General features: G+C 33.2%; 1 protein-coding gene and 1 non-coding gene across 22 annotated transcripts in view; one reads left to right on the top strand and one right to left on the bottom strand.

Annotated features, from left to right (window-relative positions):
• The window catches only part of N4BP2 (NEDD4 binding protein 2), a 153,574-nt gene that overhangs the window by 53,802 nt on the left and 85,864 nt on the right, over nucleotides 1-13,908 (top strand). For 19 of the 21 annotated variants that reach the window (XM_042984675.1, XM_042984678.1, XM_042984677.1 and 16 more), the window contains 4 exons: nucleotides 463-659; nucleotides 3,416-3,534; nucleotides 7,537-7,675; nucleotides 13,275-13,463. In XM_042984675.1, the coding sequence (XP_042840609.1) occupies nucleotides 463-659; nucleotides 3,416-3,534; nucleotides 7,537-7,675; nucleotides 13,275-13,463 (644 nt within the window). Of the gene's footprint in view, nucleotides 1-462; nucleotides 660-2,724; nucleotides 2,967-3,415; nucleotides 3,535-7,536; nucleotides 7,676-13,274; nucleotides 13,464-13,908 lie in introns of those variants that run through there. The other 2 variants (XM_042984681.1, XM_042984682.1) reach the window with 2 other exon arrangements.
• On the bottom strand, nucleotides 5,455-5,561 carry LOC122238218. The gene has a single exon (XR_006217178.1). It is a non-coding gene; the product is annotated as a U6 spliceosomal RNA (small nuclear RNA).

The raw sequence follows: 13,908 nt of genomic DNA, 5'->3' as shown, positions 1-13,908 counted from the left end.
TTGATCTTGATTTCAGCTCAGATCATGATCTCCCGGTTCTTGGGATTGAGCCCTTTGTCGGGCTCCATGCTGACAGCACGGAGCCTGCTTGGGATTCTTTCTCCTCTCTCTCTCTGCCCCTCTCCCCCAGCCTGCACACACTTGCTCTTGTGCTCTCTCTCTCTCTCTCTCTCTCTGTCACTCTCTCTCTCTCAAAATAAATATTAGAAAAAGTAGAAACTATTGAGTTGATTTACAATGATACCCACATCCTTGCTCATTTGAAACGTTTCTACATTTATACATATGTCTCGTTTGCAATTATGTGACTATCTATTTTGAAACCTCAGAGTTACGTTATATAAGCTAGAAATAAAAAATCATGTTTCTTTGGTCTTTCTGAGGTAGTTGTAACAGAATGAGTAATGCTTAATTTGTATATTTATTGTTGAGGGTCTGACACTATTTATATTGCTTTTGTAGATCCTTCCCTGGTTGGGAGTATTGGTCTTGATAATCCTGAACAAAAGTCATCTCAGAGAACAGGCAAAAAATTACTGAAGACTTTAGCAGCACCTGAAATGCTACCCTTATTGGATCATTGGAACACTCAAACTAAAAAAGTGTCACTCAGAGAAATAATGTCAGAAGAAATTGCCTTACAGGAAAAACATGATTTGGTATGAGTTAGTATTAAGCCTTAACCATTAAGCCTTTGTCTCTGACTCTAGGTTGATTGTATGTTTACTTTGTGATTTTCATTTAATTCTGAATTTTCTAGTCTGGAATCTGTATTTAACCTGATTGAAGTTAATGTTAAAATTGAAAATTGTTTTGAAGTTTGAAGCTGGAGGTTTTTGCCTTTGGGAGATTAGTTGATATTCTATAAAAAAAAAAAAAAAAGCCTGTCTGTATGAAACTGTTATTTTAGATTTAATTTTGCAGGTGATTAAGCTGCATTTTTTTGGCTTTTAGTATTTACTTCTATAATTCTTTAATTTTAGAAAAACAAGAAAGAAATCTTTCATTTAAAGATAATTTTATTCATAAATCAGTAAAAAGAAATGTTTGTCTTGCTATTAAAGAACTATCCCAACTTCAAAACAAAATTTTTTAGAGAGTCATTTTAGAAACTTATGAATTTGAATTAAGAAATTGAATACTCTTTCTAACTTTCAGTCAAACAAGTTCAAACAGAAACTTTATTTTGAATTTTATTTTTGTTCCTTATTCAGCATATCAGATTTTACGAGGCCATAAGTGAATTTGGTTTCTTTTGCATTTCTTCTCAGCCTTTTTTGGAATTCTGAAAATTAGTATTAGAAAATTTCAAAATCAAAAAGGAAAAGAACTTAGAGGTTATTTAGTCCAGTTCTCAAAGTAAAGAAATAATTCTTAGATGTATCTAAAACATTTTACTTACTTTCTTACTCATTTGACTCTTCAAAAGGAGCACCTTTATATTTGGCTGAAATACATAGAATTGGGGCATAGGAAGAATGATGGGATTCTTCTACCTTCGTATTTATTTTTCCCAGTTATTTTGTGAATTAAATTGGAAATTTGTTACCATTGTTGCATGTTTACATAGTCCAAGAAGCAGTCTCTTTGGTAACGTCTTGTAATGTTCTTTCAAATATCCTCTTCATTTATATATGTAATAAATTGGAGAAATGTATTTTCTTAAAAATAAGGAAATCTTATAACTTATGCCCAAATAGTGTGACACCTTTACCTGAAACTCCATTTTTAATGCTGAAACTATGGTTCTAATCTGTCTTTTAATTAATTTCTCAGTGTAATAGTGAACAAATGAGTACCTTCACTTCCCAACTTAATGCATTTTTCTTTTTTCTATCAGTGAATTTTGCTTATCTTTCTATGGGTTGGGTAAATAGAAGCTGAACTTATTTGGTCCCAAGGATACTTCTCCTTAGTAGAGCCTCAGTAAGAGAATTTCTTACTTAATGCTTTCTTTTCACTCTTCATCTCCAAAGCAGAAATACACTTTGTATTTTTTTAAGCAAAGAATATAAAATAAACATTAGGCATAATATATGAGTAGAATAAGGTCATGAGTTTTCAGTTCATTGATGAGACCTTAGAATTTGTAGTTTAGAAACTCTGTGACCTGGTAGGGTGCTAGTAAATCTGATCACTGAATTTTTTAGTAAATTCAGATTATAATGTGTATCTTAAATAAAACATGAAATATTTTTAATTCTTGAGGTGGCTTGTTTCCGTTACTCTTGTGATGTGTGATGTGTTCAGCTTTACCAGTCCCTTTTACTGGTCAGATTGTCACCTGTTGTGAATCCTCTTTTATTGTTGTTTGGTGTTATAAATGACCTAAATATGTTAAGGTTGTCCTAGATTATTACAATTTTTATATTTTCAGAGTCACCTTTGAAATTTTATAGGAAGTTATTTTTCAGATATTAGCATCTTGCTAGCAAACAAAAATATTCTGTACCTACATCACAACGTCAACAAATTGTCTCAGAGTTAGAAATCACTTTAAGAATGTTTACCATATTCCTAGGTTAGAATTTAAAAAGCACATTTTTAAGAAAGTTCCTTAGTTTGGCAATTTAAATGGATCCAATTATAACTTGTGACAAAACAACAATTAGTGACAGGTCTCATACAGTTATTTTGGAGTAAATATGTTTGTGAAAATTTTTAAAATTGTGAATTTTAAGATTTTCTGTCAACCTGAATTTGCAACTTATTTGTACATTGTAGTTTCTGCCCATTGAGGAGAATATGTTTTTGAGGACGTTGTTCACAGCATCACACAGTGTCCCTTTTATGAGGACCCATGGGAGAAATTTCTCTCAGGTCTCAGTACCAGAAAAAGCTGTACTTCTCCTGAGCAACTGGTTTGTTTTTATTTTATGGACACTGAGAATCTTTGTTTCCCCCTTTGCTTTGGCCACTAAGAAGCTCAGAACTGAATTTGTGGCCCATCTTTAGCAATTGTACAGGATTTTATGGCATGCATTTATATACTAATTTTATTTGCTAGCTTTATCCTATATTCTTACTTTACTCTCTGACTTCTTCATTTATTTATATCCTGTTTATATATGTGTACATATATCTTCATCTGTTTTATATAATATGTCTGAATATGCTGGGTATGTTATGTGAGAGTATGTATATATTTATATACACTTGCACACGTATATGTACTTGTGTGATTGTGTGTGTATATCAAAGAACAGCTTCAAATACTTTGCAAAAAATGGGATATAAATAAATAGTGCAAGAATACTTATATTACTAATTTCAGTCTTTAATCAGTGAAGAAAGTCTGTGATTGCTTTTAAATGATTAATCTTTTTGCAACAAAATAACCATGCTTTTGGATCAGCATGATTAGTGTTATAAATTCCATCTGAAGGATGATTTTTGTCTTTTTTGTTTGTTTTAGAAAAGGGAGGCACTTATGTTTGAAAAAGATTGTGCCACTAAACTAAAGGAGAAGCAGCTTTTTAAGATATTTCCAGCTATTAACCAAAATTTTCTGGTGGACATTTTCAAGGACCACAAGTGAGTGATAGGATTATCTATAATTTCTATTGTGATGTCATTGAAAGTGTATCATTTTAATTTTTCTGATAACAAGTAATCAGTATATTATAAACAATTAATGCAATGTACATAATGCAGAAAGTGAGCAGGTTTTGGAAATTGGTTTATAGGCCTCAGTTTTTTTCTCATATATATACTAATGTGTGTGTGTTTTGTATGTGTAAGCCAAATTTTTTTTTTTTTTTTTTTTTTTTTTTGGATAAAGGCTTTCTGTGTTATATGTACTGATAGTGTAATCCACCCTGGATATTAATAATCTCTAAAAGTTTTGGGATCGTGATGGGTAAAATATTTCATTGTTGTTTAAATTTTAATTTTGTGGATTACTAGGAAGGTTGAACCTTTTCCATTAATTTATTTTTCTATTTATTGCTTACCTTTGCCTGTCTTCCATTTGGTTCTTTGTATTTCTTCATTTGTGAGAGCTCATTTTATATGTTATATGTAGTTATCTTTGTTTCTATAGATTATAATTATTATTTTACTCTGATACTTAGCTTTTAACCTGGCATATAGTCACTTTGGGCATATACATGTTTTAATTCATATGTTTTATCAGAAAATCATTTCCTTTATTGTTTCCGAGTTTAATGTCATTTTAGGAAGTCTGTCCTTCCCCAATATTATAAAAATATTTTCTTCAGTGTTTTTAATAGTTAAAAAGTTTTAAATAATCTAGCATTTCCCATTTATCCAGGAGTTTTAAGTTTTCAAAGTCCTCTAAATTTTATGTGTATGGTATGAGGTAGAGATTTAACTTAATTGTTTTTCCAAATAAGCAACTGGATGAATAGATTATCTTCACCCACTGATATAAAATACAACCACTATTATTTGCTAAATTCCAAAATATACATTTTCCTTTAAAGACTTTTCAGTTCTGTTGAGCTCTTCGTTTGGTCCTGGGTTTCCACCATATTGTTTTAATTATTGTAGTGTTACACACAATGTTTGATGTTTGGCATGTTAGGAATACTTCTGGTTTGAATAATATATATTTCAATCTTAATATATTTCTTTTTTTTTTTTTAATTTTTTTTTTAACGTTTATTTATTTTTGAGACAGAGAGAGACAGAGCATGAACGGGGGAGGGGCAGAGAGAGAGGGAGACACAGAATTGGAAGCAGGCTCCAGGCTCTGAGCCATCAGCCCAGAGCCTGACGCGGGGCTCGAACTCACGGACAGCGAGATTGTGACTTGAGCTGAAGTCGGCCGCTTAACCGACTGAGCCACCCAGGCGCCCCTTAGTATATTTCTTAAATTTGTATTTTGGCAAGAGATGTTTTGAATAGATGCCTTTTTATAACTGAGAATCTAATATGGATTTTTCTGTAGTTTATTAGTATATTTCAATCACAATAGATTTCTAGAATAAAACCTATTTTAGCTTCAGATTTTTATTTTTGATTTTTTTTCTTTAAATGCAGTTTAAGAATTGATTTCAGGATTTTTGCACCAGCAATTAAATGAGATTGGTCTGTGATTTTCTGTTCTTGTGTTCTCTTTGGCATATTTTGGTTTCAGAGTTTTATTTAGTATTAGACTTAATAAAATAATCTGGAAAGACTGCTGTTTTTCTGTACGCTCTAGAAAGTTTAAGTAAATTAGTACTTTGAAGGTTCTGGAGTTGTACCTTTTCAGAGAGAAGGTCTTCAGAATCTTTCACTATCTTAAGATTATTGCTTTATTCAGATTGCTTTTTTCATGAGTCTGTTCTGGTATTTTGTTAGAAAATCAGTTTTACCTTAGTTTTCAATCTTATTATTGTTAAGTTATAGGTAATATTCTTTGATAATTAAAAACACTGTTGTGTATTTGATTGTATTCCTTTTTCTTTTCCTAATGTTTTTATTTTTCTGTGTTCTGTTTTTGCTTTTTATCAGATTGGCCCTTTTACGAATTTGCATGTTACCCTTGTGCAGGGGACATGCAAATCTTCTCTGTATCTTTCTAATGTTAGTATATGTGCTGCTGGAGCGAGCACCAGATTGATCCTTTTAAAGAACAAGCTCTTCTTTTATTGATCAAAGTCTATTTTATATTTCTAATCATTTATTTTTGTTTTTAATTTTTGGCAATTCCTTTCTATTTTTGATAATTCCTTTCTCTTAAATTAAATTTGTTGATGTATTTTCAACTTTTTGGCTACTTTGTTTCCTTTCAGTCTTTAATAACAAATACACTTAAGGGCATTAATTTTTTCTTTCTACCATGTCTTCGATATATATGTAATACTTTGATTTTGATATGTAGTATTTTCATTTTTATTATTTTAAAAATAATCTGTAATTCAGATTGATTTTCTCATTTACCCAAGGCTTTTTAATTTTCTAAATGGTTTAATGGCTTTGGTGGTGAGTGGGGTGAGGGTTATTGCTTATTTTGTTTTGTTTTATTGAGGTACAAGAATGTGGCCTGGAAGAGTTCTTTTTGAAATTTAAGATTTTCTTTGTGGTTTAATACATGATCAGTTTTTATAAATATTACATGAAAGTGCTTTTGAAAAAGAATATTCTCTGCTGAGTATGTAGAGTTCTAAACATGTCACTTAAATCAAGCTTTTAATGTCATTATTCCAATCCACAATTTCCCTATTTATTTTTGCTACCTAACTTGCTGTTTTCTTAGAGTTATGTATTAAAATCTCCCCAGGGGGTGGGGTGCGGGGTGGACATGGGGATTAGGGGAGTGGCACTGGTATATGGCAACTCTCCTTTATAGGGACCTGGGGCAAGAAGGCCAGTTGTAAAAAACCTAGAATTGTGGGTCCCCAGACAAGGTAAGGGGGACGGAGTGAGTCCTTCCTGGGGATGCCCAGAGTGATGGGTTAGTCCGGCCCATCAGGGTAGACGGTCAATTGCCTCCATTTGTTTTCCAGCAGCTGTATAATTTTTTCAGTTAGCAGTAGCTTCACCATCATCCTGGTAAGAAGGGTAAGTGGGTTCAGTTACTGAGAATATGCCTACAGTACAATGTTCCAGGGCCATACTCCTCTAGCATCACTAATGGAAGATACTGCCTTCCAGCCCCATGAGTAAACAAGCCCGTAATTTTAAGGGCTATTTAGGATGTGGATAGTTGCTGGTAGCTTCTACCCCTAGGAACCTCTGTTTGTTTTGTTGAGCATATCTGAGGCAGCAAGATCAGGGCTAAAGTGGAATTGGTAGTCTAAAATGGTTCTCCATCAAAGGTTGTCTTCACTAAATTGAAGAAGAACAACATGTCACACTACTTAGGGGAACTATCACATTTCACAAATATTCCTTTCTTGTCAGCTCTTAATTACCTGGTCATTGGAAGAGATCAGAGGCATATAGCCTGAAATAATGAGCAGTATAAAATCATCTATAATTTGCTTTGAAATGAGTTTCTTTAGGTATTGGAACATGAGTGTTTCAAGTCTTTGTCAATTTGTAGAATTTGATACTGCCTGCAATATAGAATCACTGTGAAAATACGCATGAATAATTAGGGGTGAGAGGTACGATAGTGTTTTACTTTTTCCTTTCTGTGTCCCTGCTTAGAGTTTCTCTGACTAGACCCTTACGGTTTAAGTAAAAAGTAAAATTTGACACAATAAAAATGGCAGTTTAAAGATCTTTTGTCTGTGTTTGATGTTTGAAGGAAACTGAAACCATGTGTGAATCCAGCAAGGGACCTAAGAAGTATAGGTGATAAAATGAAAGTAAGATTTGTTGTGGATAATCAATCTGTAATAAAAGATCAGACAGTGAATTAATTATCAATATGTTACCATTTGGTATTAATTTACAGAAATTAGTTTTGGGGGGCTTATTTTTTCCTTCTTATCACTCTTGAGTCTTTGAGATACATAAAGTTAGTGTTTAAAACTTAGAAATGAGCCAATTTTTCATATTTTAAAATGTTTGAAGTGTTGCTTATGTTAATGTTTTCATATAACTTTTTTTTATTGACATCATATTTATAACTCTCTACAGCTATTCATTAGAACACACAGTCCAGTTTCTAAACTGTGTTCTTGAAGGAGACCCTGTGAAAACAGTTGTAGCGCAAGAGTTTGTTCATCAAAATGAGAATGTCACTTCTCATGCTACACAGAAGTCTAAGGAGAAAAAGGTATAGAGTTACTTATTTTTTATTATAAATAAATTCATATGAAAATGTAATTGGTTTGTTGATGTAATTTAATGATTATTTCTCACATTTTAACTAGATTGGAAATTTAACCACCAGTAGCATATTTCATTTAGGTGGGATATCTGTTCAAAATAATGAATTTGTAGCCGATTATGATTTTTTATTCAATGTCATTGTATATGGTAAGCACTTGAATTTCTATAACTTTCTGTATAGACTCTACACAGTAGCATATGGGGCTTAATTGAATAATGGTGGGGTGGTACTATGGTGGGTTTTAGGATGTAAATATGTTAAATATCTAGGCAGAAAATTTTAACTATTTGAGAATCTGCCAAATTTTTATCCAAAGTGGCTCTACCATTTTATGTTCCCACCAGCAATGTATGAGGGTTACAATTTACCCACATCATCTCTGACACTTGTTAATATCTGTCTTTTTTATTATAGCCATCTTAGTGGCTGTGAAGTTGTCCTAAGGGTACATGGGATTTGTTTTAATCAGATATGGTAAGATACCTAGACATGGAAATGTTATGAAGGAAGAAATTTATTATACTCACAGATCTCTAGAAACAGGAGGCATGGCCTGCCATCCAGGGCCACCTGGAGAAGAACCAGGGTCAGTCAGGAGACAGGGAGCAGAGTGGAAATGTGGGCAAGAGCCTTTTTTGTCGTTTCTGTGGGGAGGAATAGGTGAGGCAGGGTAAACAGGTTTAAGATTGGCTAGTTTGAACAGTTTCAGCGGGCTCTGGGGAGTAGGGACTGTCCCTGGTGTTCTGGTATCTGGCATGGGTGATTAGACAATGTGGATGGTGACCCTGAGGTTGAGAACCCCATAAAGGAAGTAGTTGAGGGTATGAACTCTAGGTTGGTGGGTTTACATATGTAAGGTATGCTAGCAGATGAATTGTTTGCTATCTCTCAGAATTGGCTAACCCCAGGGTTGGGGGTACTGCCTCTCTAGGGGTTAGCAAGGCCCTGGATGTCAAAGCATCAGAAAACAGGAAATAAAAGAAATGGTTAATAAAGAATCTCCTTGTCATTTTGATCTGCACTAGTCTTCAGAGAAGACTAGTGATGTTGAACACTTTTTCATGTGCTTATTGGACATTTGTATATCTTCTTTGAAGAAATGTCTATTTATATTCCTTGCCCATTAAAAAAAGTTTTTTTTTATTTTTGAGTTGTATGAGTTCTTTATATATTCTAGATATGAGTCCCTTACCAGACATATGATTTGTAAAATTTCTCCCATGTTGAGTGTTGTCTTTTTGCTCTTGATGGTGTCTTTTATTTAAAGCACAAGAGTTTTAATTTTGATGATGTGCAGTTTATCTTTTTTTCTTTTGTTGCTTGTACTTTTGGTGTCATATTTAAGAAACCATTGCCTAATCCAAGGTCATGAAGTGTTTTTGTTTTTCATGTTATATAGTAATTTTTTTGTGTTTGTTTTTATATTTTCTTCTAAAATACAGTTTTATAGTTTTAGTGCTTGTCATGTTTAGATCTTTGATCCATTTTGAGTTAATTCTTTAAAAAAATTTCTTTTAATGTCTATTTTTGAGAGGGGAGGGAGGGAGAGAAAGAGAGAGAGAGACTGAGCGTGAGCAGGGGAGGGGCAGAGAGAGAGACACACACACACACACACACACAGATTCTGAAGCAGGCTCCAGGCTCTGAGCTGTCAGCACAGAGCCTGATGTGGAGCTTGAACTCACGAACTGTGAGATCATGACCTGAGCCGAAGTCGAATACTTAACCAACTGAACCACCCAGGCTGCCCTGAGTTAATTTTGTATATGGTGTATGTAGATAGGTATCCAAGTTCATTCTTTTGCATGCGGATATCCAGTTGTCACAGCACCGCTTGTAGCAAAGATTGTTCTTGCCCCATTTAGTTTTCTTAGCACCCTAGTTGAAAATGAATTGACTATAAGTTTATTGCTAGACCGTCATTTCTGTTCCATTGATCTGTATGTCTGTCATCATACCAGTTTCACACTGCCTTGATTACTGTAGGTTAGTAGTTAAGATTTAAATAGGGAAATGAGGGGCGCCTGGGTGGCTCAGTCGGTTAAGCGTCCGACTGCAGCTCAGGTCACGATCTCACGGTCCGTGAGTTCGAGCCCCGCGTCGGGCTCTGGGCTGATGATGGCCCAGAGCCTGGAGCCTGCTTCCGATTCTGTGTCTCCCTCTCTCTCCGACCCTCCCCCGTTCATGCTCTGTCTCTCTCTGTCTCAAAAATAAACGTTAAAAAAAAAAAAAATTAAAAAAAAAATAAATAAGGAAATGTGAGTTTCCAACTGTGTTCTTTTCTCAAGATTGTTTTGCCTCTTCTGGTCCCTTTGTAGTTCTCAACTTGCCATTTTCTGCAAAGAGGGTTTTGTTTTGTTTTGTTTTGTTGTTTTTGGTTTTTTTTAGTTTATTTATTTATTTATTTTTAGTAATCTCTACACCCAATATGGGGCTTGAATTTATGACCCTCTTATCAAGAGCATGCTCTTCCAACTGAGCCAGCTGGAATTTTTATGTGAAATGTATTGAGTCTGTAGATTAACTTGAGGTGTGTTGCCATCTTAACAATATTGTGTTCAATCCATGAACATGGAGTATCTTTCAATTTACTTAGGTCTTAATTTCTTCAACATTGTATTGTAGTTTTGAGTGTAAATTTTGCATGTGTTTTGTTAAATTTATTTCTAAGTTTATTCTTTTTGATGCAGTTATAAATTAAGTTGTTTTCTTAATTTTATTTTTGGATTGAACATTATAAGTGCATAGAAATATAATTGATTTTGTATATAAATTTTGTGTTAGCTTCAGGCTTTTTTTTTTTATCATCTGTTATTCTTATTAATTAAGACCACCAGCGATAACTTGTGTTCAATATATCACCATCACTTTATTGATACATAGGATTCAGTTAATTTTTGTATTCATGTGATCTGTTAGTGCTAAATATGCCTGTGTTCATCATGGATAGATAGGTATAGTATTTCATAAGATGCAGAAAGGGTACAAGTTGATGATGAGACTGTCAAGGCCAAGTGGGAATGAAGATTATTTCTTCTTTCACCTGATAATAGAGCAAGGCACTTTGGGTCATTATGGTGATAGAGGAGGTGATGAGAAGAAGGTGTGCCTGCTCAAAATGGCAGATGTTCAAATAAGAAAAGTAGATTTTGTGAGTTATGTAGACATTGGCCAAAAGGTAGACTTTAAGTTATTCTGAGGATTATTCTTAGCTTTTTTTCACAAAATATAGGCAGGCATCATAATGCTGATAAAAATATTTTAACATTTGTGAGCAGAATACTCTGTCTTTGATATCCTAGGACCTGAAGGGACCACAGATACTAAAGGGGAGTATCCTGGTATCAGTAATATTTTGGCTTATCTATTTTCAAGGAACTAGCATTTAAAACTGTGTTTTATTAATACTACTATTTTTCCTTTTACCCTTTAATAAAATTTATAAGTTTGTTAACCATGGGAGATGGTTTTGGTATTGTAGTGCGTAAGTGGCACTAATGAGGTGAATTCTTAGGAAGCATATATTTCACTTGGCCCTTGTTAGTGAGGTTATAATAAACCATATCAGTATAAAGTGGATATAAAAAAATCATAGTTTTATTTTGAAAAAGGGTAGCTATTTGAGAAAGTATCTCTCGTTATATACTGTTTTTTTTTTCTTTTTAAAAGAATAAGAAATAAAGGGTTTCTTCCCAGAGAACCAAATGTGATTTGCATTTTTATGTATGAACACCAACAGAGACGTGGCTTTTCAAAAGTTATGGAAAGCATTTTTATTAACCCCTCCTTTAAAATGTTTGATTTTTACCAGAGATTCAAGCCATCTACTCATGGAATATTTAAACATTAATATGAAACAAGCTTGTGATTAAGTACGGGCAAGAGGGACAAAAGGATGTGTGTAGGTCCTATGAATATTCTGATGTGAGAGAGAGCCTTGTGTTCTTTCATAAAATAAGTTGGGTATTTGTTGCAAAAGTAAATCAACTGTGTATTTACAGATTTTTGACTTCGGTAATGAGTTGGAGGATGATGATATCTTTATTCTTTAACTTGTTTTAAACCTCTAGAATTCTAGGGGCTAAATAAGCAAAGTGTAATGAGTAAAAAGAATATACAATCAATTACTATATTTTAGACCAGTTCTCCCCCCCCCCCCAACCTTTTGTGACTTCTGACTCTACTCACAGGCAGGAAATTTGAAAAAATGGTCAATTGGTAATATGTGTATTATATAATATATACATATAATTTAAATGTAATATTTAATATATATTAAATGATATTACCTTAAAAAATTAAAGTGGCATTTTCTTAAAGATTGTACAGTACCTTATAATTATAATCTTTGATAATATTTCTAATTTAATGACAATTTTCAGTTTTTAGAAATTTAACAGCCTATACCATTTAATTTACTTTCAGTTATATCAGAAAAGCGTGATTTGTTTAAGATATTGAAGGTTATATTTTTTGGGGGGATTTTGGGATTGAGTTTATATAAAATGTTCATTAAATTACTTCGTATGGCACCTGATACTTGGAATTCTTTTAAGATTTTAAAAAAATCCATTAACAGGGATCTAAACATAGATCCCGTTTGTGAGCAGTTGTCTGCAAATAGCACTTTAAAGTATGTGATAAATGAAAAACCAAACTGGACATAGAAGTCACTATATTTTGCTGTTTTTTAAACACTGACTTTTGATATTTTAGACACATCTTCAGAAACATGCAATTTTCTATTTGGTGGGGAGTATTTGAGGCATAATTATTTTCAGTACTTTGTGTTTTAGAGTTACTTTTGCTTGTATAATTTAAGGGTGTATTTTGGATGACAATTACTTGATAGATGATTTTTCAAAAGGCTCAGAAGTCAACACTACCATAGTGGATAGTTGGTAGTGACCTGCCCCATAAACCTACTTATAATTTTTACTGTTAGCTATGGTCACTCTATATGCCCTTCTGTTTTAAAAAGAATACTATTTAATTATTTTATTGATTGTTTTTTAAAACACATAAATTGAAATATGCCATTACTACCTTCAATGATTAGACTTTTTGAATGGGTTTGCAAACTAGAATTTGGTAAATTTTGCATTTGATAAATGAGTGTTATTCTTTGAATAGTGTGTGTTTTCTCTTTTGGCTTGATTTTGTGACCTAATTATATTTTGATAATTTTAGAGAACTTTTCAACATCTTCTAAGATAAGAGTGGTTAAAGGAGAGGTACCCTATAGCATGAAAAAATGATAGCCACGAAATGCATGACTTACTAGCTAGACTCTGGGGAGAGTCTGTTTTCTGAGAAGAAAGACAAAAAATGATAGAGGGGCGCCTGGCTGGCTCAGTTAGTAGAGCATGCGACTCTTGATCTCAGAGTTGTGGGTTAGAGCCCCACTTTGGGTATAGAGATTACTTAAAATTAAAATCTTAAAAAAAAATAGTAGAGCCCAATTTTCACATACATTTTCTGAAGGTAAAGCCTGTATTTTTCTACTTTCTTTGTATTTTACTCATTGTGTAACATCTTACAGGCCAAGAAATCGAAAGAGACTGAAGATATACCAAGTGAACCATCTTTCCAGGATTTTGAGTATCCAGAGTATAATGACTACAGGGCAGAGGCTTTCCTTCATCAGCAGAAGAGAATGGAATGCTACAGCAAAGCAAAAGAAGCTTATCGGATGGGGAAAAAACACGTTGCCACGTTTTATGCCCAGCAGGTAAAGAGGAAAACTGATTACTGTTTCTTTCTTTGTCCCTTACGATGTCTGAATAATCTTAAAGCAGGTGATAACTCGTATTGTGACTAGATCAAGTTATTCTGGGGAACGTAGATTATATAGGTGACATAAGGTATCCTGATATATAAGAAATGTATGGTTCTGAGAATTATGTCTCCTTTGAAATGCTCAATTTCTATGGTTCCTTTTGCATTTATGACTTACATGAATTTTTATTCTGACAGTCCATATTTTCTTCTGGGTTAAATTCTGTCATTCAGTACTACTTCTAAACAGATACAGGTTTTCTGAAGGAAAGACAGCAGAATGTTAATATTGACCACCTCAGGGTGGAATTACAGAGACCTTGTGCTTTCTATCATGTTTGAATTTTTAGTAATGTTATCACTTAAAAAAATTTTTTTTTAATTTTTATTTATTTTTG

Source organism: Panthera tigris, chromosome B1 (genome assembly GCF_018350195.1).
Source record: "Panthera tigris isolate Pti1 chromosome B1, P.tigris_Pti1_mat1.1, whole genome shotgun sequence".
In the NCBI taxonomy this organism is placed as follows: Eukaryota; Metazoa; Chordata; class Mammalia; order Carnivora; family Felidae; genus Panthera; species Panthera tigris.
Note: the sequence above shows the minus strand (reverse complement) of the source record. Positions and strands in the feature narration are given on the sequence as shown.